The sequence below is a fragment of the Fukomys damarensis genome, unplaced genomic scaffold (genome assembly GCF_012274545.1).
Source record: "Fukomys damarensis isolate Sample0158 unplaced genomic scaffold, DMR_v1.0_HiC HiC_scaffold_4, whole genome shotgun sequence".
NCBI lineage: Eukaryota > Metazoa > Chordata > Mammalia > Rodentia > Bathyergidae > Fukomys > Fukomys damarensis.
Window position 1 is genome coordinate 65570786 of NW_022900916.1, and position 26112 is coordinate 65596897.

The 26112-nt window shown below is 37.9% G+C and overlaps 2 protein-coding genes across 2 annotated transcripts in view; one reads left to right on the forward strand and one right to left on the reverse strand.

Annotated features, from left to right (window-relative positions):
- The window catches only part of Znf804b (zinc finger protein 804B), a 517996-nt gene that overhangs the window by 458592 nt on the left and 33292 nt on the right, over positions 1 to 26112 (reverse strand). The window lies entirely within an intron of this gene.
- On the forward strand, positions 24388 to 25973 carry Tex47 (testis expressed 47). The gene is given in 3 exon segments (XM_010609553.2): positions 24388 to 24455; positions 25017 to 25106; positions 25109 to 25973. Coding segments are annotated over 2 exon segments (771 nt in total). The 5' UTR covers positions 24388 to 24455; positions 25017 to 25081; the 3' UTR covers positions 25855 to 25973.

The window sequence follows — 26112 nt, forward strand, 5'->3', positions numbered from 1 at the left end:
ACATATATATATATATAAAAATTGAATTTTGGGAAACTTTAATGGTGCTGCCAACTTTGGAAAAAGTCATCCCAATTTACTGTGTTGAGGTGGCATTGTACAGAAATGGACAGCCATATTGGTCTAGAAATGTTAATTTATTTTTATTTTTTTCCATGTGTACAGGGGTAACACATCATACTAAATAGGTAGGTCATATCTACGTGGGTTTGATGACAGAAACTACTAAAGTATTCTCTAAATAATGAAAAAAAGAATAAGATAAGACTATAAGAGCAAGAAGCAATTTAAATATGTTCGGGAACCATTTTCAAATCCAGAATTAAGGATTATTTTAATGTTACATCATTGCCTTTTCTCTTTTACTTTCCTTTTTAGTTTTATTTTAGGGTTCCCTATTTTTAATGTTCATACAGAGATTTCTTTAACTGAAATACTGAATAGTTTCTTTGGTGTGAAAACTATAATAGTACACAGGATCCTAATGAGACAATTAATAATGTGAAATAGGAAGTAAAGGGCTAAAGGTGTAGGGAAAGTGGGAAGGGTGGGGGAAAGGTAATAAGGGAAAGGAAAAAAATATGAGAAACTGAAACAATGGAAATAAAGTGTTTGTAAATGGGGAGGGGAGGGGGAGGTGAAGGGAGGGCAGGGACAAGGGGAAAAAATGGGAATCAAGACCTACTATGTAAAGGTACAGAATCCCAATGATGAATGTAACTATATTGTATACCTAGATTGTACCAATAAACTCAATTTAAAAAATAAATTAAAAAAAAGAAATTCATATTCTTCATATAATTGTTGAGGAAAAATTTTAGTAAATCTTTTTCTGTTTATTTTTTAAACTTATGAGAAAAGCATGTAACTGAAGCACTTCTGTGTCTCTAGGACAAGTCACTAAGAAGGAAGCATTCGAGGAAAACGAGTAATCTTCCAAGAAAGTAGGCAATAGCTGGTAGGATCTGTCACGAGGTAGGTCCCTTAAATGCTCGGGTGCCCTACTCCCCACTGAGATCAATAATAAATCAAGTGGACACTAAAGGTCAGGATGCAGTGGAGAGAATGCAGATAAGATTTTACTATCTCCTGGTGCTATTTATTCAAATAACCTGTCGTTCTGTAAAAATCTAACATTAAAAACTAATGCTAAGTGGAATAAATCAGACACAGAAGGTTAACTATCCCACGATTTCTCCAACATGAGAAACCCAAAGTATAAATAATTTAAATAACAGAAGGAAAGAGAGATGGTAGGAAACGGGGGCACGAAACAAGAGCATAGGGGCCTGTTGTGAGATGTTTCACAGCCCAGGTGTCTGAGGGCATCTTAGAGCATCTGAGGACACAAGCCCAAAATTTAGTGCAGGTGCACAATGGGGCTTCACGATATAATAATGACTCAGCATGACAACCACATATGTGCAACATGGCCTGCGAGGTTTCCCAGAATGTTTTGTCTTTCTGTGTCTTAGTAAGCTTAGTATGCTTACAATAAGTGCTTTGTTGGAAAATAAAGCTGTGTTCCTGCTTTGTAATGTCTGCATGTCCTGTTCTTTGGGAACCTCACCAGACTGGGCCTCCCTTCAGCCTAAGAGCCCCAACACAGGGGAATCTACAGAAAGCTGGAGAGGGGAAGGCAGAGCAAGTGGGAAGTAAAAATAGTCAGGACCCAATACGTGAATGTACCAATTCACCAAAGTGAACGGATATGAGCCACAAACACATACTAACAATTAAAAAATAAATGAACACATACTTTAAATAAACTATAATTTTCTGATAAGTATAATCTGTTCTTATAAAGTTAATTTTATTGTTGCTGACCTAGATCCTTAAAAAGACCTAGTGATACTAATAACAAAAACCATGATCAGTAATTTCATATAACATTTTGATGGACCTAATTTCATATTCATTGTTATTTCAATATAGATACACAGGTACAACCACTATTCTGGTTTAACAAATGATGACACAAACCTGGAAACACCAGTCTTCCAACATCAACATTAAAAAGCAACTGAGTTGGCCGAGAAAAAAGCCGCTCAAGGCTTGGGACTATAAGACTGGGTTTATTCTCATGATGTCCTATATCATCGAAGCCCCTCAAAATGAATTACAATAGTCAGCATCCTTTAGAATTTGTTAGGGTATATTTTCCACCCTAATAACTTATCACTACCTATGATATAAAATATTTGTTCAAATACAAAGTAAAGTGATTTAAAAATTTTGCTGATCACTCACTACATACTAGATGTAAAAATGTTTTACTTTTGGATGTTTCCTAATGATGAATGCATTAAAATTCACTCCCATCTTGCATGGGTACAATTCTGTTTGGGAAAAACAGACATAATTCTGATTGTTTCAGCTTTCGAAAACATCCTATATACATAAGGATAAGTTCTGATTTCTTTTCATATGACAATTTGGGGAATTTGTGAAAAAAATCTAAGCTACAGATTGTCTTCAAATATAATGACATTTTTATGAATACTAAACTTAACTCATGAAGCTGATCTAATGTTATGCTTCATAGACATTTAAGAAAAAATTTATGCATCTAGATGTTGCTATTTTTCTTTTCATAGTTTGCAGGCAGTTTCTTCTCCCCCTGTTCTTAAACATAGGAGAGTCACTAAGAAGTCTGTACCTCCTAGCCCAATGCTCTGATGCCTTATAAATAAACTGGCTCGGGCACAGTGCCAGACACTTTATAGATCTTGTCTCCTAAGATCATCTGTCCAGTTTTTTTTTTTTAAGCATGCTGGGCTATAGATAGCAGGTTACCATAGCAAAACCCCCGAAAATCTATAAATACAGAGAATGTCTCCTGAGGAATTCCTAACACATCAGCAATTTCATTGTTCCTTTATGTAACTAATAATTGAGTTCAGGGAGAAAAATTTTCCTGAAGATAAAGGGTAGATTGATTAAAAAATAATGCCATTATTGGCTTATTAGGAATAAAATTTTACCATGCTACTGTAAGATCTTAACAACAGGTAAACTGGCTGTAGGGCATATGTACTAGAACTCTGTGATCTCTTGGCAACTTTTCTGTAAACTTCAAACTGTTTTAAAAGAAAAGGTTTATTTTCATAAAATGAAAGTAAAACATTTCAAACATCACTAATCCTTTCCCTTGGCCCCTTCCCTCTTCTTCACCTCTTTAGAGAACTCTGCGGAGTTAGTGAGCAGGCAGCTTCAACTCCCCCAGAGCGGATGGGGCTCCAGTCAGCCAAGCCCCTACACCGGGAGGAGGGAGGAGACATGCAGAGCAGAGGCCGCCGGGGCTTGCTGAGGTGTATAAGGCAGAGGGTGATAGGAGTGGGACAGTAGGTCAGAGCAGAATGGCCAGGCGACCACAAGCATGGGACTGGGTCCGACCATAGTGGCAGGAACAGGAAGGGAGAAGCACACCCACCCTGGAGAAGGCGGTGCCATCCCGGGTTTCGGGGCTGGAGCAGCGGTGAACAGAGCACGTAACAGTACCAGTAGTCCCAGGAGGAACCAAGACGCTGGAGAGGGCACGTGTGCAACATGGGGGTGCGAGGTGAGCACGGCCATCCAGCAGGTGAAACTGGCTGGCTCAGGTGTGCACGGGTGCGGAGGGCTTTGCAAGGACAGACAGTCTGGCGTGAGAAAACAGGCCCAGGTACAACAAAGGCTGTGCAGGACAGCAGCAGGCAGCAATACAGGAGATTACACTGGACTGTTGAGGGAGAGGGAGGAAGCTGACTTGAACCAGGTTGCGCTGTTAAAGAAAACAGATACATATAGGGACAGAGAAACCTAGACTGTAGCCTATGGATTTCAGTTGGCATCAACATGAACTGAGGGCTTTCCAGCAGCAATGTAAGTGTGAGTGCAGCCATGTCAACCCCAGGCAGGAGACCCAGGCACAGTTTCATCTCAACATCAACCAACCAGGACCACGTATAAGATCCTGTCTACCATTCTAACTGAAAGAAACTAGGGATCAGTGGAGAAACAGTTGATGGAAGGGCTAGGGTGGGGACAATGCACGACAATACTGAAATGACCCCTCGGCCATAAAGCAAGGGACAGAAGGTGACATGGGGATATGAAGGGATAGAGGCAGAGAGCCTGGAAGGGATATTCCAGCCAAATGTGGAACATTCCGAACTGCAGAAGAGTAAGTGAGTTACGGGAAGCAATAATGAATGAAAGGTATCTATTCTCCATGTTGATACAAATAAATGAATAAACTGAAATTTGACGAATACAACAATTACAGAGTTTTGAATGACTTCTTGGGACAGGCAGAGCGTTTCCCCACCGCACATAACCTACAAAGCACCATACTGCGTGCTGTAAAGAGTTGTGACTATATTATAGGGCAAAGGGATTATTCCACTGTAATTAAGTTCATTAATCATTGATCGTAAAAATAGGAAGACTATCCTGGATTGTATTGGGGGAGAAACAAGAGCTGCTAAACATAAAAAGGATTTGGCCTATTGCTGTTGGTTCCAAGATTTAGAGGCCCTGTGTGCCAATGGATGGGCCAGAGGTTTCTAGAGATTTTTCTCTAAGTTAGATTGTTAAATTGTTTCTTGATAATAATATATCTAAAGTACATCAATATATATATAACTATCCTCATAGTAATATGACTGTCAATGTATCTTACAATTTAAAAAAGAAAGGACTTGATAACCTGTAGTGGGTTCCTAGTACTTAACACACTAAGGATTTTTTCCAGCGTAGCATCTATCTACATTGTATTTGTTATAATGAATTTCCACAGACTGATATGGATAGCATGAAGGATTGCAACGAAATAAAATAACATTATAAACTGTCTATATATAAACTCAGAATAAAAAACAGATTACTGTTGAAGTCTCATCTTTCTTAAGAATACGACAGTGAAACATGAAAGGAAAGTAAGGGGAGGGCCGGGGATTTAGCCCAGTGGTTCTACCACCTGCCTCACAAGGGCAAGGTCCTGAGTCCAATCCGTGGTACCAAAAAGAAAAGAGAAAAAGGAAGTAAGGGGAAAAAAGCAATAATTAACATCAAGATCAACTCTTCCCACTTTTCCTCAACTCGGAATCTTCACACTTCCGGCAACCTCTTCCTGTGGTCTCTTCCTGAGTACTGCTATGTTCAGCCAGGCGGCACATTAGCCAGGCACGTCAACAGCTCAGCTGAAAGACCTGTGAGTAAAACCCATCACTGCTCTTTAGCACTTAAAACCCCAAGCACTGCACATGTAGGGTTCTTGCTCAGCCTGAGAGCAGATGCACTAATTGCAATTACATAATTCATTGAGCATCTTTAATAGATAGGGTCCTAGAGATGAGAAACTACATAAACTTGTGTGTACCTTGAGAATATACTCAACTTACAACCTAAACAACATTATTTTAAAATCACATGTGGTTTCTGATATTTCATACACTAAGCTTGTTTTATTCTATATGCATAGCTTTTGTTCAATATATATTTGGTTATATTGAATTTCTACAGAATAATATGATCATCTTAGACTGGTAAAGAAAAAATAATTTTGTCAAAAACATGAAGAAATTGAACTTGTGTAAAAACAGGGACTTTATTTAGATAAAAATATAATAAAGTTATAAAATAATAACACTTAAAAAACTATTTCATTAAGAATTGAACACATTTTAAAAATTCTTCGTGGTAACATGCCTGGGAAACACCTTTGAGGTTTTTTTTTTTAAATGACATACAACTTACATTATATATACAATTTGACATTTTTTTCCAGTAGTAAAATAACCTAACAAAATCTACCATCTTAACTTTTTTCTTTCTTTCTTTCTTTTTTTTTTTTTTTTTGAGATTGGCTCTCACTATATAGTTTAGGCTGTCCTTGAACTCACGATGTAGCCCAGGGTGGCCTGGAACTCCAGACAATCCTCCTGCCTCAGCCTCTTCAGTGCTGGGATTGCAGGCATGCGCAACCACACCCAGCTTAGCTTAATCATTTTAATAGTACAGATCTTTTTCAGCTTGCAAAATTAAAACTTAGTGCCTATTAAACAACAACTCATCATTTACCCTGCTCCCCAGACCCTGGTAACCACCATTCTACTTCCTATTTCTATGAATTTAACTACTTTAGATTTTTCACAAAAATTGAACCAAATGGTATTGTCCTTTTTGTGACTGGTTCATTTCATTTAGCACAGTGCCCATATAGTTCATTCATTTTGTACCCTATAACCGGATGCCCCTCCTTTTCAAGGCTAATATTCCTGGGTATATCATACCTACTTTGTTTACCCATCTATCTATCACTGGATATTCATATTTCTGCCATCTCTCAGATCTGTCAATGGTGATGCTGTGGATGTGGGTGGGCAAACAGTTGAAGACCGGGCTTTGAATCCCTTTGGATATATCCAAGAACTAGTACTGTTTGTATTACATAGGCATTCTAGTTTTAGTATTTTGAAGAACCCCATCCCATTTTTCATAATGGTTGCATCATCTTACAGGCTTGCCAGCAGTGTACAGGACTTTCAATTTTTCCATATCTTTGGCAAACTATGTGTCTTGGGAGTTTTGATGACAGCTACCTTAATGAATGAAAAGTGCATATGTATTTTTAAAGTTAATATTAAATATGGTGTTACTAGAAATTTTAAAGAAAACATTAAGCAGCTTTTAGAGTGGATAGGCGTCAACTGCTTTTGGAATGGAAGCTCACTTTTAGGTTCAAAGGATAGATTATTCGCTAGCTCCCAAGTAGCCAATTATTACCATACTGTGAAACCTGAGCTAGGGAAAGCTGCCCATCACTTCTACCTGACTTTCCTTACTTTCATAAAGGGCACTACAGCAGAAGCAGCAAGAGAGACATTCCGTGGGTGTACGACGATGTCCAAAAAAAATACTATGCTGTACAGGATAATCGAAGAGTTTTCAGTTGATGTTTCTGAGACCGTAAAGCAGAACCTGATCTATGGGAGTGCCTATGCTGAATCTGGTCACAATTAATATATGAGCACATCATACCCCAAATGCAGCTATTGCTCATGACAATACAAATGTCAATGCTCATCTATATATTGAAATGCATACAGCCATTAAGCATAATGCTATTGGCTTTATGGTCTGTGCTTTTTACGTATTTTTATACAGTCTTTTCAATATATTTTTATTATTTGCAGTACTTGTTCATGTTTTATTACTATAAAAAGACATCTATAATATGTTGCCAACTGGTAAAAGCAAGGTAGAATCCACAATTAGTGACCAAACACAAAACTGTCTGTGTGGGTAACAACATCAGAGATATATGTTAATTAAGTGAAACTCATTATATACACAATTAGATGCTTATCTATACACAACTGCAATTCAAAAATAATTGCTCTGGTTTGGGAAATCAAAGTGAATAGTCTTATTGTTCATTATTGTTCTCTAATTTTCTGTAAGAAATGCATCTCAACTGTGTCATATAAAATAATAAATGAGTAAAACCTAGCAGCAACGCATGGCAGTCATTTCTGAGCTCGTCCCAGCCATTCAGTCTAGGGTCTTAAAAGGGGAACCTCTCACTGCAGAGCAAGCAATCTCCCTGAGCAACCTGGGTAGAGGATCCACTTCAGCGGTCTCTGTGCAGCCCGCTGTCTCTTCACATTCTGCTGAAGGGGAAGACAAATAATACTCCCAGTAAGAAGCGTGTCTGTGTCCTTGAGAGAAGTTTCATGCATAGGAAAGGATCACTCATGGGCTTGCTTTGGTTTTAAAGCTTAATATAAATTTCTTAAAGTTGCAAATTCAACAATTTAATCTATCCTTAAAATTTTGGCATCAATTCACAAATTATTAGTTTGATATATTTTAATAGATCCTTATAGGAGGATTTCCATTTACCATTCGTCCAAATTCTTGAAATTCTTATCTTTATACACAACTGTTTAAAAAACTGCCTGTCTAACAAATCAAATAGATTAGACAGGTAGGGAGAAAGATAATACTAGATTATAAATGCATATATAAAATTCTAATTGTTCCAAAACTATAAAAACACATGGTAAGATTTCAACTTAAAATAAGAGATCTAAATCAATTGTCCTTTTATATTTGAAGATGGAATTCAAACTCTAACCTGTTGTCTAGGATCAGATTTATTTACATATTAGCAGCCCTTAAAATACCAGGTACGGAGATTTTTTTTTCAGCTTTAATTGAGTTTATTGGTACATTTTAGGGATACAGTACAGTTACAACATGGTAAGATTTCAACTTAAAATAAGAGATCTAAATCAATTGTCCTTTTATATTTGAAGATGGAATTCAAACTCTAACCTGTTGTCTAGGATCAGATTTATTTACATATTAGCAGCCCTTAAAATACCAGGTACGGAGATTTTTTTTTCAGCTTTAATTGAGTTTATTGGTACATTTTAGGGATACAGTACAGTTACATTCATTGTTGGGATATTGTGCCTATACATGACAAGCCTTGGTTCTCATTTTTTCCCCCTACCCCTGCCCTCCCTTCACCCCCTAATTTAGGAGTATATCTTCAATATGTATCCATTTTCCTATGAATAAATCTATTTTGTCATTCCTTATGGCTGAGTAATATTCCATTTTATAGAAAAACCACATCTTCTTTATCCAGTTTCCAATGGATGGGCAAATGGGCTGTTTCCAAGATTTAGCTATTACAATCTGTGCCGCTATAAATATGGGTGCGTGTACTTCTCTGTGATATGATTCTTTTAATTCTTTTGGAAAGATACACAGCAGAGGAATGGCTGGGTCAAATGGAACCTCCAGTCCAAGCTCTCTGAGGTATCTCCATATTGATTTCCATAATGGTTGCACCAGTCTGGACTCCCACCAACAATGGAGAAGGGTTCCTTTCTCCCCACAACCCTGCCAACATTTGTTATTGTGTGATTTCTTGATAGCAGCCATTCTTTGTGGGGTATGGTAGAATCTCAGTGTTGTTTTCATCTGCATCTCTCCAATGACCAGTGATGCGGAACATTTTTTCATATATTTACTTGCTGCTTTTACTTCTTTGTCTGAGAAATGTCTGTTCATTTCGGATGCCCATTTTTGAATCTGGTCTTTATATTTGGGGGGTGCTGATTGTTTTGAGTTCTTTATATATCCTTGATAATAGTCCTATGTCTGAGGAACAGCTGGTAAAATTTTTTTCCCACATTGTAGATTGTCTCTTAGTTCTGCTGATGGTTTCTTTTGAAGTACAGAAGAAGCTTTTTAGGAAGATGAGATCCCAGTTGTAGATTCTATCTGCTAGTTCCCGTGCCACTGAGGATTTGTTCATAAAGTCTTTTCCTGTACCAATGTCTTCCAGAGTTCTGCCTAAATTAACTTCCAGCAAGTTTAATGTTTCTGTTTTAATATTTAGATCTTTAATCCATTTGGATTTTAATTTAGTGCATGGCAAAAGATAAGGGTCTAATTTTAATCTGTGGCAGGTGGACATCCAGTTTTTCCAGCACCATTTATTAAAGAGGCTATCTTTCCTCCACTAAGGATGGTCAGCTCCTTTGTCAAAGATGAGGTAGCTGAGTACATCTGGGTCTGTTTTTGTGTCTTCCAGTCTGTTCCACTGATCCTCAGGCCTATTTCTTTGCCAGTACCATGCTGTTTTTATCACAGTGGCTTTGTAGTATAGTTTCAAATTGGGAATTGTTATACCTGGTGCCATGTGTCTGTTGCCTAAAATGGCTTTTGCTATTCTAGGTCTCTTATGGTTCCAAATGAATTTTTGTATTCTTTTTTCTAGTTCTGTGAAATATAGTGTTGGAATTTCAATTGGCATTGCATTGAGTGTACATAGCAGTTTTGGTAGTATGGCCATTTTCACTATGTTGATTCTTCCTACCCAGGAAGCAGGGGATATCAGTGAAATTGAAACTGTAATAAAAAATTTACCAACAAAGAAAAGCCCAGGTCCTGATGGATTCACTGCTGAATTTTACAAGACATTTAGAGAAGAACTACTGCCATTACTCTTCAAACTTTTCAATGAAATCGAAAGGGAAGCTATACTTCCAAATTCATTCCTGGAAGCAAGTATCACTTTGATTCCCAAACCAGGGAAAGATACAACTAAAAAGGAGAACTACAGACCAATCTCCTTAATGAATATAGATGCAAAAATCCTTAATAAGATACTAGCAAACAGAATACAGAGGATTATTAAGAAGATCATCCATCCTGACCAAGTCGGATTTATTCCAGAGATGCAAGGGTGGTTCAACATACGAAAGTCAATAAATGTAATACATTATATTAACAAAGTCAAGGACAAAAACCATATGATCCTCTCAATAGATGCAGAAAAAGCATTTGATAAAATCCAACACCCATTCATGATAAAAACCCTGCAAAAAATTGGAATAATGGTCTATACCTCAATTTAATAAAGGCTATCTATGAAAAACCATCAGACAACATCATATTAAATGGCCAAAAACTGAAAACCTTCACATTAAAATCAGGAACAAGACAAGGATGCCCATTATCACCACTTCTCTTCAATATAGTTCTGGAAACAATAGCCACAGCAATTAGACAAGAGAAAAAAAATTAAAGCAATAAAGATAGGAAAAGAAGAAGTTAAACTGTCATTATTTGCTGATGATATGATACTCTACATTGAAGACCCAAAAGCTTCTAGACGTAATTGACAGATTCAGTAGAGTATCTGGATACAAAGTGAATACCCAAAAATCAATAGCCTTCTTATACAAAAATAACAGACTCATGGAGAGAGAAATAAGGGAAAAAATTCCTTTTACAATAGCATCCAAAAAAATGAAGTATCTAGGAATCAATCTAACAAAAGAAGCAAAAGATCTCTACACTGAAAACTACAGCACTCTGAAAAAAGAAATTGAAGAGGATATAAAAAATGGAGAGATTTCTTCTTAGTACAAAATATTATGGCCAAAATGCTGTTCTTTAAAAATGTCTACTACAAATTGTGCATCTCCTAGGGTCAAATGATCTTTACCTGAGAAGGAAATAGTTTCACCCCACTTCTGAGTCTGCCTTCTTGGACAATGACAGGTGTATGACCATGCACTTCCACAGAACTGCTGATTAAATTGTTAGACCACAAGGGCCACCGAGAGACCCCTCTGTGCCTCCTGTGAGCAGGAAGGGAAGAGTGCATAGCCCTAGGAGCCACGTGGCAAGGGTGTCTGCTTTACACGTGGCCTTACCTAATGTTTAATGCAATTTTTTAATTGGCTAACTGCTTAATTAGGCCGAGAATATCAAACCAGTGCTTCATTCAATTCTGAATCCTGTTTCAATTCTTCCTATCCATCAGGACCATAATTCATGCATGTTCACACAGAATTCATTTATATACATACAAAATATCATTTGATTGAATTTGGAGTGTCTTTCACAAGTTATACTAACAATGTCTGAAGTCTTTCTACTGGCGAATATTCATATATCTACATATATTCTGAAGGCACAACATGAGAGTGAGAATATGGCTAAACCCTAGTGAAATGTTCTGTTTGGAGGCAAGGAAGCCTCACTGTCTCTTTGCTGTCCTTCCCTTCACCCCAGGCAGCTGATAACAACACAGTACTAATAATAAAGCTGAGAGATAAACTCACCTGTCTGCCTGCCTGCCTTCCCTCCGTCCCTCCCTCTTTCCTTCCTTCCTCTGCTCCACCCCTCCCTCCTTTTCCCCCTCCCCTTCCTTCAAGAAAGCTTGACTGCCCATCCTATTGGTGGAACATAGGGTCAACAGGATCAGCATCTCCAAGGCGGCTTCACCTTCTACCTGTGTGAGCGACACACACCTCATAGCAGGGCGTGAAGCAGCTCTCTAGACGGGGCCTTGTTCATTTCAGTTGTAGGAATTTCTCCCCTGACTAGAGAGTTCGGAAGTGAAGAAGAAAAACTGCTGCCTTTTATTTAGAACATCTCGCTTTTACCATACTAAGCAAAAAGATAAAGTAGGCTTAACTGTACTTAAGGATTTATTTTTAAAACAATTATTTACTGCCTCTTTACTTGAAAATTTAAAAAACAGTCCATAATCTCACTAGAGATATCGCTCCATAGCCTTCATATTGCACAGCTCTCACCAGCACAGAAGAGCTGCAGTTTACGTGTACCATGAATACAGACACTGTGATCCAGCACCAGTATCATCATCTGCCTACACAGAAAAAAGACCTCATATAGGATAAAGGCTGGCTCCAGACACTCGGACAGCATTTCCCAAATACTGTTGCAGCAACACTTCCTCTGCTTCCAGGGTATAAAGTATTCAGAGGGATTGTTTTTTTGCACTCCTGCACCTCTACAGGCAATGTTGAATTTTATTTCAGTTTACCCTCAACCTATCAACACCAAATTCTTTCTTTTTAATTTATTTCTCATAACATAAACATTTTGTTCCTTTAATGACTCACCGTTATGTCATTATAGAAAACTGCTTAACTACAGTAAAATTATTCCACTTAAAATAAATTAGTGTGTCAAAACAGACTTGCAATCATAGGCAGAAAGTAATGTTCACAAAGTTGACAGAACATGGCTTTTATGCCTTAGTCCTCCCTGAAAGGATTTTGCTTTTCCTAATGATTAGCTTCTTAAAAATATAGGTTAAAAGTAGAACACTCACTTTGGCCAGTAAAGGTATTGATTCTTTAAGTAAACAGAGTAGCTTTTGAAGTCAGAGAAGATAAGCACAAGGCCAGAGACCTGCACTTGGACTGCAGCATAAAAAAAATGTGACCAAAAGCTATTTCCCTTTTTATAAGCATAGGACATAAGAGAACGACCTCAGAGAAATATAAAACTAGACTGGTTCTCAGGCCGATCACTAGGGGCAAATTTCCAACATCTGAGGATTCGTTAATAAACACCGATCATAACCTTGGCCTCAACCTCTACAAACTCAGTCGGAGCCATCCATTCCCAAGCCTGGGAGTCCAAAACAGACCTACAATTTAGTCAAGCTAAAGCTTAAATTTATTTTCTTCTACTGTAGTACTGGCTTATTATTAAAAAGCTCTAGGTATAATCAGAGAAAGAAGGGGGTCGGGGGGAGGATAGATATTAGTAAGTCCATAACAGCATAACAGAAGTAGATTTTGAGAAGTAGATGAGAGATAATGACCCATCAAGCCAGGGTGCTGTTCTTATTTATTTAAAAGTTCCATAAAACTACCTGATATGAAAGTGATCTCTTATTTTAGCTCTATTTATGATAAAAAAACTAAGTTACCTTTCCGTCAAACCATCACCAAAAGTATGCCCTTTTTCAAAGTCAAACCATCCTTAATATAAATTTGAATAATAAATATAGTCACACCAGGAAAAATCAATATTTAAGCTGTCTGGGTAAATGAGTTGATAATTTTAAGCAGTAGGCAATCTGAATAATTTTAATATTTGACCCTAATACTTATTTGATTTTGAGAATTTTGCTTGTGTAGAGCTGCTTTTATCTACTCCTTATGACTAATAGCTGGATATACCATATACTGAACAGTAGAAGTGATACAGCCAATCAAAAAGTAAACAAGTTTATAAAGTATTCTCACAGCACTCAAAATTATTTCTATTAACAAAATCATTAGCTTAGGAGTTGTCTTTGCTACCTTCTCATTGCTGGGAGAAAATAATCAACAACCACAAGTTAAAGGAGGGAAAGTTTATTTAGCTCACAGTTTGTAGAGGTTTCAGTCCATAGTTTCCTGGCTCCAAGGCAGGGGCACAGCAGAGGGGCGTGATGGAGGAGGACTTCATGCATGGCAAGCAGAAAGCAGCAGCCTTCCTGTTTCTTTCCCTTTTTATTCCATCCACTTTCCGAGTCTATTGGTTGGTGTCACCCACGGCCAGGTTAGCTCTTCCCTAAATCCATCCCCCACACCCAGAATATGCCAAACCAAGCAGGGGACTAATCCAGTAACACACACCCATGATCCAGCCACCTCCTGAAAGCCACACCTATGAGTGCAGGAGGCTTCGGGGAACATCCAGATATAAGGCATAACGGGAGATAAGACCTCAACTTGGCTCAGCCACTCTCCTACAGAATGCGGTACCCAACAAGCTCCCAGTTAAAAGAAGTCCAAAGTGGACTTTATCTTTATTCATCTTTGGCACACAAAGGAACGTAGAGCCCAAGACAGTTTTGCCTAGGAACTCTCCTGGAACAGGTATCCACGTTGAAATGATTTTCATGAAGTCAACCATGACACATGTACAGTTGGCCAGTGCCTGTTACTGAGACAAAGAACAAGCCTGACAGATGGACCGTGGAGCAGATGGACATTCGTGAGTCTTTGGCATACAATGCTGGAGAGCAGAGGCCGCACAGCCCTGTGTGGAGTCACCACAGCCCACTGGGATACACTCTCAAGGAAGCAGTCACTACCCAGCCGTGCCCTCCTGCATCACACTTAGATTTTCACAAAGTACACTGCGCAAAAAGCAACTGTGCCTTATTCATATGCCTGCATACAATGAGATTTAGTATCCCACGTCCACAATTATTACTAATAGTAGGTATAGTTTCTGAAGAAATATAGAGTTGTCCTGAATTATAATGAACAAAAGAGCAATAAATTTGGTGGAAGGTGGAAGCTTTACATAATAATGAAATTCGAGCATAAACTTTTTAAAAGCTGTTTCAGCATCCAGGACCCAGCCAAGCTTTAAAATAGCTTACTACTTTTACTATTTATTGCTCTAGTTACACAAAATCAACTGACATGGACTCTGATTTTTATTAAAGTAACTTTAACTTTGAAAAGAAACTCTTTTTAAAGTTTTAATTCTAACGTAAATAATAATTGCATATTTGAGATGCAATAATATTTTAGTGGGCATCTCTGACTGTATGATTTCTGCTTTCTTTCTCAAAAATCCTGAATGTATTTATGGAACTAATTACCATTAAATATAGAATCCTCGTTTATTACTTCTCTGCTTAAAAACAGTTACTGCTTCTCTACTGAACATTACAAAATTCACTATTCCTGTAAAAGATTATTCAATAGTTCTGGCACTGCTTCTGTTACTGAAACATCTATCATATATCCTGAAAAGTACTCTAGTGAGAGAGATCATTTCACTGTTTCAGTACTTTGTGAATATGTTTGTCAACTTGCTATAAGGTAAGCAACTTGACAGCAATGACATCACTTAACCCCTGTGCCATGTTTCCCATAACAGCAAAGGAAATGTGTTCTGTTGGTGGTCTGAGTCATCATCCAAATCAAAACTTTTTCAACTGTCTCCATTCCAGGAAACAACAGATCAAAGTTAAGCCAAAAGTAAGGACTAAAATTATATTCATTTATTATGTGTTTTAACATAATACATTCAGTGGTGGCGAACCTATGTCATCATTGAAAACTCTGAAAGGTTGGCACCACTGGATTATTTGTGTCAGAATATAAACTTGTACTAACATTGTGAACTTACTCTAGCATTAATCATCTTTGTATATGTAAAGCAATTTTACTATTACCCAATTATTTTAGATCATGAAAAATTAAATTTATTGTGCTTTTATCACCTGACATAATGGGTAACAAGTGTGTTACTAACCCATCTCTTTTTAGAGCTCTTCTGTCTGCCACAGAAGCAGAAAATACATATTTTAAGTAAAATAAATCAGACACATAAACCTAAATATAGCATGACTTCTCTTACATGAGAAACTTAACGAGTAAGAGAAAAATAAAAAGTAGATAATAGAAAACAGGGAGATACATCTTTTGCAAAAAGGGAGGGGACCAAGAGAAGGATGAAGGAGAAAACAGGGGAGGTACAGGGAATGAAACCAGAATAAGATGTGCTATGTACATGGACCAACGCCCCACATGAAATGTAATAATCAGGTAATGCAGACATGTACCACTAAAAGCAAAACATTAACTAGTGAAAAGGAAAAAATAAACACAACACAGAGTTTAGCGTTATTTGCAGTCTCCAAAAGCCCTTCATAAAAGTGATGATCTTAAAATATTTTCAAAGTATAAATACAGCATTCCATTTTCACACTCCACCTTCTTAGCTAGACACAATGGCAGTTTAGAAACACACGCACGCGCACACACTCACTGCATGCTAGCTTTGATAGAGAAAAAACTAGGATTATTATAGCACAATCACCCTTTAATCTTTCTCCTCTGCAATTTACTACCACAGTGCTTTCATACTTTGTACTGCCAATGGTTTGGGATCAATGGTCTCCCCTCTGACCACTTATTCTACACTGACTCACTTAAAAATTCCAACTAGGCTTCCCCAACCATTTCACTGAACCTATTTTTCTTAAATTCCCCAGAAAAGGTGAAATTGCCAAGGTTAATTCAGTCCTTAAATGTGTTGACCCCTTTCTTTGGAATTTACCACAACCACCCACTTTGAAACCATTTTTCTGTACTGATTTTCATGACCCTTTTCCACCTAGCTCTGTTCCACTGTTGCCGCTGTCACTGCCTCTGGCTTGTCCACTCTCTGAAATTAGGTGTGCCACAGATGCACTTGTTCACCGCCTCTTCCTTTCACTGTCTCACAACCCTATCCATTCCCGAGGTTTTGGTTTTTCCCTTGGTATCTATGACTACCGTATTTGCATTACCAGATTTTCAGCTGTATTTATACCTAGATGTTGCAGTGATGACTCCAACATAATTTACACAAACTACCTTTCCTCCCAAATCTGAGCTCTCTCCTGTATTCTCTATTCTCCTGTATAATCAATCTCATTTTTAAAAAATCTTAGCTTTCCTACTGATGGACATTTAAACCCACAGAGCCCTCCCTAAATCTTTGCATACCTTGCCCCTGACAGCCAGATGACCAAATTCTACCTGGTGATGGCCACGTACCTTCCTCCATCTTTGCCACTGCCCCAGTTCGGACTCAAACTGTCCAACTTGCCTACAACCTTCAAAGACATATTTTCTCTCAGTAGCAGGCAAAGTTGTATGGACTAAGAATCTGGACTGTGTCTTGACAACTGTCCCATCTTCCATCTCTGGGGATTCCGATCTTGCACCTTAGTAGGCTCAGACTTCCCTGAGTGACCCTTAAATCAGCCAGGTCCACAAATCATCACTTTATAAATTCTATCCATTAGGGGGCTCTCAAGCTAGAATCACAGCATCACAAATGGACCGATCTATGCATCATTTCTCACAAAACTAGTGCAACAGCCCACTGTTCAAACACTTTTTATTTCTAAAGAGCACATATACACATTTAGAAAATCTGGAAAATGAAAAACATGTATCACCTCTAACTTCCACCAATATTAACATTTGGCTAGATTTCCTTCTACTCTAGTTTCTATGCTCACTAAAAAAATTGGGATTGCATGCTATATACTTTTTAGACAATGTCTGGTTTAGAGAATAATTATTTTTCTATGCCTTTAAAATATTCTTCACCAGTAAATTGAGTAACATCAGAATATTTCATAATTAACATATTTATTCATTTTTTCAGAGTTATAACTTCTATAACAAGCATGTGTGTCACTTAACTTTGTCAGCTTGACTGGATTAAAGACTGGGGCATGACTGGATTATGAAGACAATGGCTTGATCAATAAATAGGTTCATCTCCTGATTACTGGGGCCCAGATGGAGGAAGTGGGTCATGGAGGCATGACCTTGGATACTATATCTGGTCCCTGGTCCCTTCCTCTGAGGCTCTTCCCTTCCTGTTTCTCAGATGCCATGAGTTAAAGAGCTTTCTCCTGCTATAAGCTTCTACTATGATTTTTTTTCTTACAGTCAGCCAACCATGGACAGACACCTCCGAAACCAGGAAACAAGTTAAACTTCTCTCCATTAACCTGTGGATATCAGGCACTTTATCCAGGAACAAGAAGCCAGCTGATACACTGTCTTCTTACTGCAATGTCTGTTGGTAATTTTATCTCTTTTCATAGGTATCTAAGAAGAGGCATGACTTAGCCAAAGAGTAGAAAGATTTTAAGCTCAGGATTCATATTGTCAAATTACTTTCCAAAATAGCTGAACCAATTTACTCTTCAACTGCAAGAGCATTTACCTCCAAACTGCAAAATTATGAAAGGGTTCTGGGTATTTCTAGTATAGTGATAACTCAGGTGTCGATCGGCTCCAAGCTCAAACTTTCCACTACTAAAAGAGCAAAGTTTGAAAAAATTCGTTCCGTGTTCGTAACTTTTCTCAACAGCTGAACTGAAAATAAGACTTGAAAAGACCTGTACGGGCAACAGTGAGTCATGCATTGCATCTTGCCACAGACACACAGGGGTAATGCTTGAGTCTAAGGACCACTTTCACCCAGACAAATCTGTAGTGAGAAAAGGTGAAAAAAGACCAAGAGAAAAGACCACAGAAAGAGTACTGCCACCAGCAGTCATTATGGAAGGAGACTCTCCTTCTACAAAACAGCATTTCTCCTCTTCCTTTAATTTCTCCCTGGTATCCAGTATGTCAGGAAGCTCCAAGTCAAGGTGAAGTACAATTTTTTTTTAGTTTTATTTACTGTATTATTTTGATATTTAATATACTGTATTTAATGTGTTTAGATATTTTAGGGGTATTTCCGCAACCCATGGCTATTAACTCTGTGTTAAAGTCCTGGAAAAATAAATTTACAACTGTAATTCTCGGCCTCAGAAGCAGTTATTTGGTTTTCTATTACGTCTTATGGGAAAAATGTGTACGGTTCTTAAACTTCATGAGTTTCAAACAAATTGAGGCCAATAAATGAGGTATCACTGTTACTTGCCATCTCTGATTCCTCTGCTCTTCACAGGCAACTTCTTAAAATCGGAGTCATGATTACAGGTACTGAGAAAATTTCAATGATTTCTCTCTCTACCAACCAGAGTAAAACCCACACCTCTGAGCTTAGCATTTGAGACCTCCACAAATTTCATATAATTGGCTTTGGTCCTCCTTTCCCACTCCTCTTCTCTACTTACTCTGTACTCTAGGCCAGCAATTCTGCTCCTGGCTACCCTTAGAATCACCTGAAGAGCCCTTAACAAATACGTAGCCTAGCGATCCTTTCTAGGCTAATTCATTAAGACCAGAAACTGGCTTTGTTAAAAAGTTCTCCATCAGATGATCCTAATAACCAGGTAGGCTGTTTAAGTCACCGGGAGTGGCCTCTTCTTCCCTAAAGTGAAATAGATAGAAAGAGTGAAAGACTATCTGTCAAAGATACAAACTCAAAGGCTGTGTTAGACAAATTTCTGTCACTGTTAACAAGATACCTGACATTCTCAGCTCCTTTCAAAGGAAGGTGTATTTTGGATCACAATTTTGGAAGTTTCAGCCCACTAATGGTTGGCCAAATACTGTAGGGCTGCAGCACATCAGGGTGTGTGGCAGAGCAAGCTGTACACGTGAGGGCAACCAGGAAGCAGAAAGGAAGAGAGGGTTTGGGGTCCACGTATCTTCTTGAATGGCACAACCCCAAAGGTGCCTCTAAGTAGGTCCCATCATGTACACCACATTCCAATAGCACCCTGGGTGGAAACCAATCCTTTAACACATGAGTATCTGAAGGGATATTCCAGATGAGAAACAGAGCCTTGGGTCTCACTTTAAAAGCTCCTATTTCAGACACTTTAGGAGTAGAGACCAGGAATCTGCAACTTAACAAGCCCAAGCAGTCTATGTGCAATAGAAAATCACTGCTGCAGCAAGAACAGACTTTTGCCATCTTCTTACTGAGTGCCAAGTTTCCCAACGCTGTAACATATGCCCCTCCTCTGTACGCTTCAGCTTTACAATGACTCTTTCCCTGCCTTTTCTGATCTCTATCCCACCTACATAAACCATATCTATCTTATCTATCTTGTAATGTCGTAGCATCAATACTCATCCTTCTGGACAGGTTTAATTATTCCAGCATTCAGTGTTCATTTTTATATCTTTACTATGATATTTCTCTTGAGTCCTACTGTGAACATAGCTATGTATGCATGCTTATGGTGAAAAGCGGGCATTGCTAAAAAAGTAAACTAGCTTTCTTTTTGGATAAAGTTTACAGGGTTGTAGTGATGTGCTAACTGATCTCAGTGTGATGTGTTCTGTTAAATCAGCTGTACTTTTTCTACTTAGTAGTCATTCGTGTGTACCCTTAGTGAAGGCTGTATCTAAGCTGTTAGCCATTTACTTAGAGCATCAGTTCCCTTAGGCTGATCATTTATATATGTTGCATCACAGATGAAGGAAGTCACTTAATGTTGTTTCTCTAGTAACATGTGAGCAGGCACATGTGAAAGACTGAAGTGGATCTGGCATCCCAGGTGCCCTCAAGTTCAGTAACATCCAACTTCACAGTTTAAAGAATAAATTCAAGAACATTCACAAAGCCACTCACCAACCCTGTCCTCTGCAAGTTAAGCTCAATGAAAAGTATGAAGAGTCCCAAGGAAAACCAATCACCCCTCTATATCAACGTTTCTTTTTTTAAATTTTTTGAGTATATTCACTGAGAGGTGTTGGTACTTACAGCATCTCAATCCTTTTTATTTCTCTTCCCCTCTCCTGCCTCATGAAGTAGTGAACATGATTAGCATGAAATTTATTGTTTTTCTCTGACCTGCTTCCAGAACACCTCAGATTCATGACCACTTTATTACCTCCGACAGACTCTGAGCTTCTGAAATAAGGTCCAGGTATTATCCGTGTACACATTGTTATAGTGTCCATTATGCTACATGGCAAACCAAGGCAGTCAATACACGGAGCTAAATGAGTAGTTAATGTAATAGATAGATTTTGTTAAATCATAGGTATAATGTTGCAGATCTTCATTAAACTTACTTTATCCATGCTGGAAGATAGCCTCCATTTCCATGAGAATTATAAAACCATAGCTGGAGAACAAATAGATATGTGGTGATGGGTAGGGAAAAGAATCACGAATCCCTTTTTTATTCCAGGTACACAAAATAGAAAAGCTGAGAAAAGCAAGTGTGTGCAAACTACCTAACTATTCCATTCCGTCGCTACCTCATCTGTAAATTGTGAGCAAACTTCTGTCTACATAACAGAATTGTTAGATTAATTTAGTTCCTATAAAAACATCCAGTGCATGCCACATGTAAATACTCTTTAGGTGTTATCTCATAATTTTAATCCCATTAGTCCTTTCTGATTTACAAAGACTAAGGGACACTGGGAGTTGGTTTATTTGTAAGAATTTGGTTCAAGAGAACAAAACCTGAACATAAAGTATTTACAGAATACACTGAAAAGAGCCACATGTATATGTTAAGTATGAATGTAAAACAAGTTAAATAACAAAGCAGCTAAGGAGAATAAGAAAAGGATTACCACCACAGGGTCCTATCCAGATTCTTGTTAGAAGTTTGAATTTGACCTTGGATAGCTACTGTAAGGGAGTTATTCATGGAATAACACAGATGGCTCCTTATTCAATTCAATACATAGAATTCTGCTTGAGTCACCATCTCAGGGCAAATACATAGTCCTTAATAGTGGGAACTCAAATGCTGAGTATCTGTTGGAACTACAGTGCACAGCTGTTAAGTATATTTGCCAATTAATCAAAAACTGTCCAAACTGATCGTGTTTCTGTTCTTATCAGGTCAGAATTTTACTCGTGACAGTTCACCGTGACTGATGAAAGGCAAGAAAACAAATTCAGTATCCTTTAAGCCTCTCACATAGCCATGTGGTAATGAGTCTAAAATTTGTAGAAAGTGGCCCAACATTAAATAAAACACACTGAGAAATGGAAAGCAATGCCAGAAAAAGTAGAATAAAGATGTCGGAAAAACTGTATATGATGGTAAAAACAAACAAACAAACAAACAAACAAAAAACTGTTGCTTCTGAGTGTATTAGCTTGAACAACACCAAACTGTCACAATCACATCATCTTTTTAATTTACTGAAATGGCGATTCATGTTTTTCAGACCAACAGAAATCAGGCTAAAAGACTGGCTTAGTTGATATTTGGCATAGTTCATATATTTGTAATGATGAAATATTAACCTTCTGTTGGAGGAATAGGAAACAAGATCTATGAAAAAAAGAGGAAATAGAAGGCGATCATGGAAGGAAAGATCACCATTTCCTCCTTTTTATGGGAGGGAAAATCTTAGGACTCAGGAAATCACCAATGAGATGCTGCATGGAGGCACTGATCAGAGAAAGAAGGTATGATTTAGAAGGGATGAGGCGTCAAGGCTGTAATACCAGTGGAAAAAGAAATCTTTGAAAGTGATTTGGAAGAAGCAGTGCAGGTCAGCCAGACCTTGACAAGAGACAGTGCAAAACACAAGAGAAGAGAGCTATGCAACAGTGTTACTTACTCCAAGAGTTAGGGAACCCGAAAAATTAGTGTGAACCTGACAGATGAGTTACATATCTTGCTCAGAACTCTACTGTACATTATCCACACTTAATCTGGTCTTTTAGGGAATAGAATTATAATCAGAGAAAATTATATATAAAAGTCAACAGAAATTGAGTCAGGACAGCAGATTATGAAGTTAATCTTATCGTGAAAGAGTCCTTTGCTGAATCTGGAAGGAAATTGTGCTGTAGGTTAAGTCTCATGAAAAGGAAGACTCTGAGCTTCATATAAAAGTTTTGCTTAAAAAAAAAGTTTTGCTTGAATTTATGCACAGAAAAAGGGCTCCTTGATCACCTCGAAAATACTCCCAACTTTGGTCAAAACCAGTTAACTTATAAACCACTGATGAAGCTGTAAACCACTGGTTAGGTTGTAAACCAGTTCCTCCGTAATCTCTGTATTCCTCCGTGATCTCTGGTCTAATCCACCACCGAGGTCTGGAAATCAGTGCCACAAATCACCCTGGACCTAGTGGAGGGGACACTGATACTCCCTTTCTTGGAGCTCTATGGAGTGAAGAAGCAATGAGGACTTTGTAAAATCAGTATATTTTTCAGCATAAATATCATGAAGCCTCACAGTTTTATACTCACAGCTAAACTTCTAGGGTGAGGAAATGAAAAATACTGAGGGTGGAAGCCTCTTATTGTAATCCAAATCCAAATATAGAGGCAGTGGTACAAATCCAAAATCCAAACACATTTCAAAGTGAGCAAAAGAGTAAGCAACAGAATGGAGCAGGTGGATAACTTTTAGGAAACATGAGAGAGCTGGGTATTTGTAAAGAATCTATGTTATGATAAGGAACATAAAAAAGTATTCACATTTAAAACTTAAAAGGATAGAGTTACATTTAAGGAAAGAAGTGCTGTAAATTAGTGATCGCAGGCATAATTTTAGGAGTCTTCTGTGAAGAGAAAATATGGCAATAGGCTCAAGTGTTTTTCTTCTTTCTCAACCCCAAGCAACTAATTGTATCTTTCTTGAGCCTTTAGGTTGAGGATTCAATCAACAGGTCCAATCATGCTTTCTAGGGGTAAGAGCAGCATCAAGGGCCAGCCCTTTGTCCTCACAGAAAGAATTACATATGGTGCTGAGCTAAAGGGCAAGGAAGTAGTCAGAGTTCCACATGGGCACTCAGAACTGCCCTGAGCTAGGCTGAAAAGAAACTGAGCTGGACCGACACAGATTCAGAAAGAAATTCTGGGAAGTACAGTATCATAGGAATCAGGGGAAAAGAAAAGGCCATAATGAATGAAGGGCAACAGCAACATCACTACAGTCTGCAGAGCTGTGAGTATGAGGAGGGAACAAGCCCTAGAGGTCAACACCTTGGGAAAGATGTTGTTTAGAGAAATGATAAAATCAATGGCAGTGAGGAATTAAAGTTGATTTTTATGCATCATACAATAAAAGAATTATTAAATCACTTCTCAGCCTCTGCTTTTTGAAATTATTTGTCACCATATATTAATAGATTCAGATCATTAGTTTCAATAACTATAATGGGAGAAAAAAGGACTCTAGATTTTAGTTTTTTAATTAAATAAGACTTTTAATCGGTTGCTTTAAAATAATTGCTTATATCTTATGCGAATGTAATGTTGAGATATTAATTTCTTTTTAAATTCACTTAAATTCACATGAAATTAAGTACCTCAAATTCTACTGTACAACTCTCTCAGGTTAAACATTACACAGACACAGATATGTGTTCTTGTCGTCTGTAATTAGTGCATTTGTGTAGCAGATGAGCTCTATCACCATCCTTATTTACCAAAGTTAAAAAAAAAAATGCCCAGGTCTACCCTACCTAACCCGTCTTATTTACAAATACATCTAGCTAACCAAAAGCCCATCTGGAAGAGAATGCTGCAGTTCTACAGTGGCATGTTCAGGAACCCTCATTAAATCGAGAAATGGGAGTTCCAAGTGAGCTCCTACCCTTTACCACCACCAGCATTCCAACTCATTATGCCCTAATGGAAGTCAGAACCTGGGCCTCCCCTGCTGGAGCATGGGCAGTAAGGGCCTCCTGAGGGATAAGCAAGCAGGAGCCCAGGTATGGGAGCCAGCAGAGCCCTTCAAGAACAAGAGAAATGTTATGCTGACTGGAAGGCTGGGGGAGGGTATTTATAAGTTAAGTTAAATTAGCAGAATACTTTTATTTAAATCTTAAAAAACACCAAGAGGTCTGTTGATAGGAGAAAAACACAAAGAATCAAAATTATTCTAGTAACACTTGGGACAACTTTTAGCATCCCAAACAAAGGTTAAATAAACTAATCAGGCTTAAAGTGCCCAGATATTTTTAACTATACAGACCAGTTAAATCTATAAAAGAAACTGGAAGAATTCTCATCACGTACCACTGTTTAAAAACTTCACAACTAAAGACAATCAGTAATCATCATTACATTAAATGTGAATAGTTTTTCCCAGGATACATTACTGATTTCATTGTAAACCAGAAACAATCTCTTTAGTTTGTCTTGTTTTAACATTGTTTCAAAGACATTATTTATCGATAATTCTGAGAAGGGGTTTTTACTATTGGGTAATATTTGGCAAGCTGTTACATACTCTTTTATCAGAAAGAATAAAATAAGAATTCATCCCTCAGGAGCTATCCTGATAAAGTAATTATTGTGATACTCTAAAAAATTCGAAGAATAAAGAAGACTTGGCATGACCTTCATGGCCCACAATCAGAATGCCAAAGACCTTTTCCACTGGAAACTCTTCTAATGCCAAAGGTGCCGCGAGGAGATTATCTGCACATACTGGAAGAGAAACAAAAACTGAAGCTAAACAAATTCCTCCTTCATAGGCTGTTTCTAGTGGCCAACATACAGCCAAACATGGAGAAAAAAGAAGTTGCTGAATACTACGATCAAGCATTTCAGTCAATTCTGAAACATCACCCGGAAGAAGCCGTGACGGGGTTACTGCTCATCTACCCCACTTCCATGCTACACATCATCGAGTCCTCCGATGGCACTCTGCAGCAAGTTCTTTCAGATTATCTTGGCCATGAAAGGAAGGAGCCAGAATTTTGGATTCAAAAAATGAAAATTATAGTCATCTCTCACAACATCCCAACAAGACTCTTCATGCAGTGGCACGTTTCGGTAGTCAGAGTGCCAACTGTTTACCTGGAGGACATGACACAGTCACAGTCCCTGCAGGAGGTCATCACAGGTTTTCTAACCTGGATGCATAAATTGGCACTGCACCTTAAGACTCTTAAAGTGGGTGCAAAAGGACTAGATGATAACTTGCACCTCGCTGCACCTCACCTGCTCCCCGCAGAACAAATCTTAAAGTATTTAGGTAATGCTGAAGAACTCATGGACCCAGCAACTTTCCTAAGCACATATAATAAACCCATAGATATAGTCTTGGATTCTGAGGTGGTGTGGCCTGCTCCGTCCAGGTTCTACGATGGAAAGAAATACTGACGTCAGATCGCTTAAGGGATCTGTGAAACCTAAAGAAAGAAAACTATTTCTAACATTAGTCTTCTTTTTCTCTCTTTTAATAAAAGGACACTACAATTTATCAAAAGGTAATATGTTCATCTTTATAGAATATCTTTTTAGTCTGATATTGAGCTCAATGCATTATATCAGGTTAGATGAGTCTAATAAAATTATAATAAGTTTTATCATCTTTCACAGAGCAACTTTTTTTTTTTTTTTTTTTTTTTCCAAGGGTTC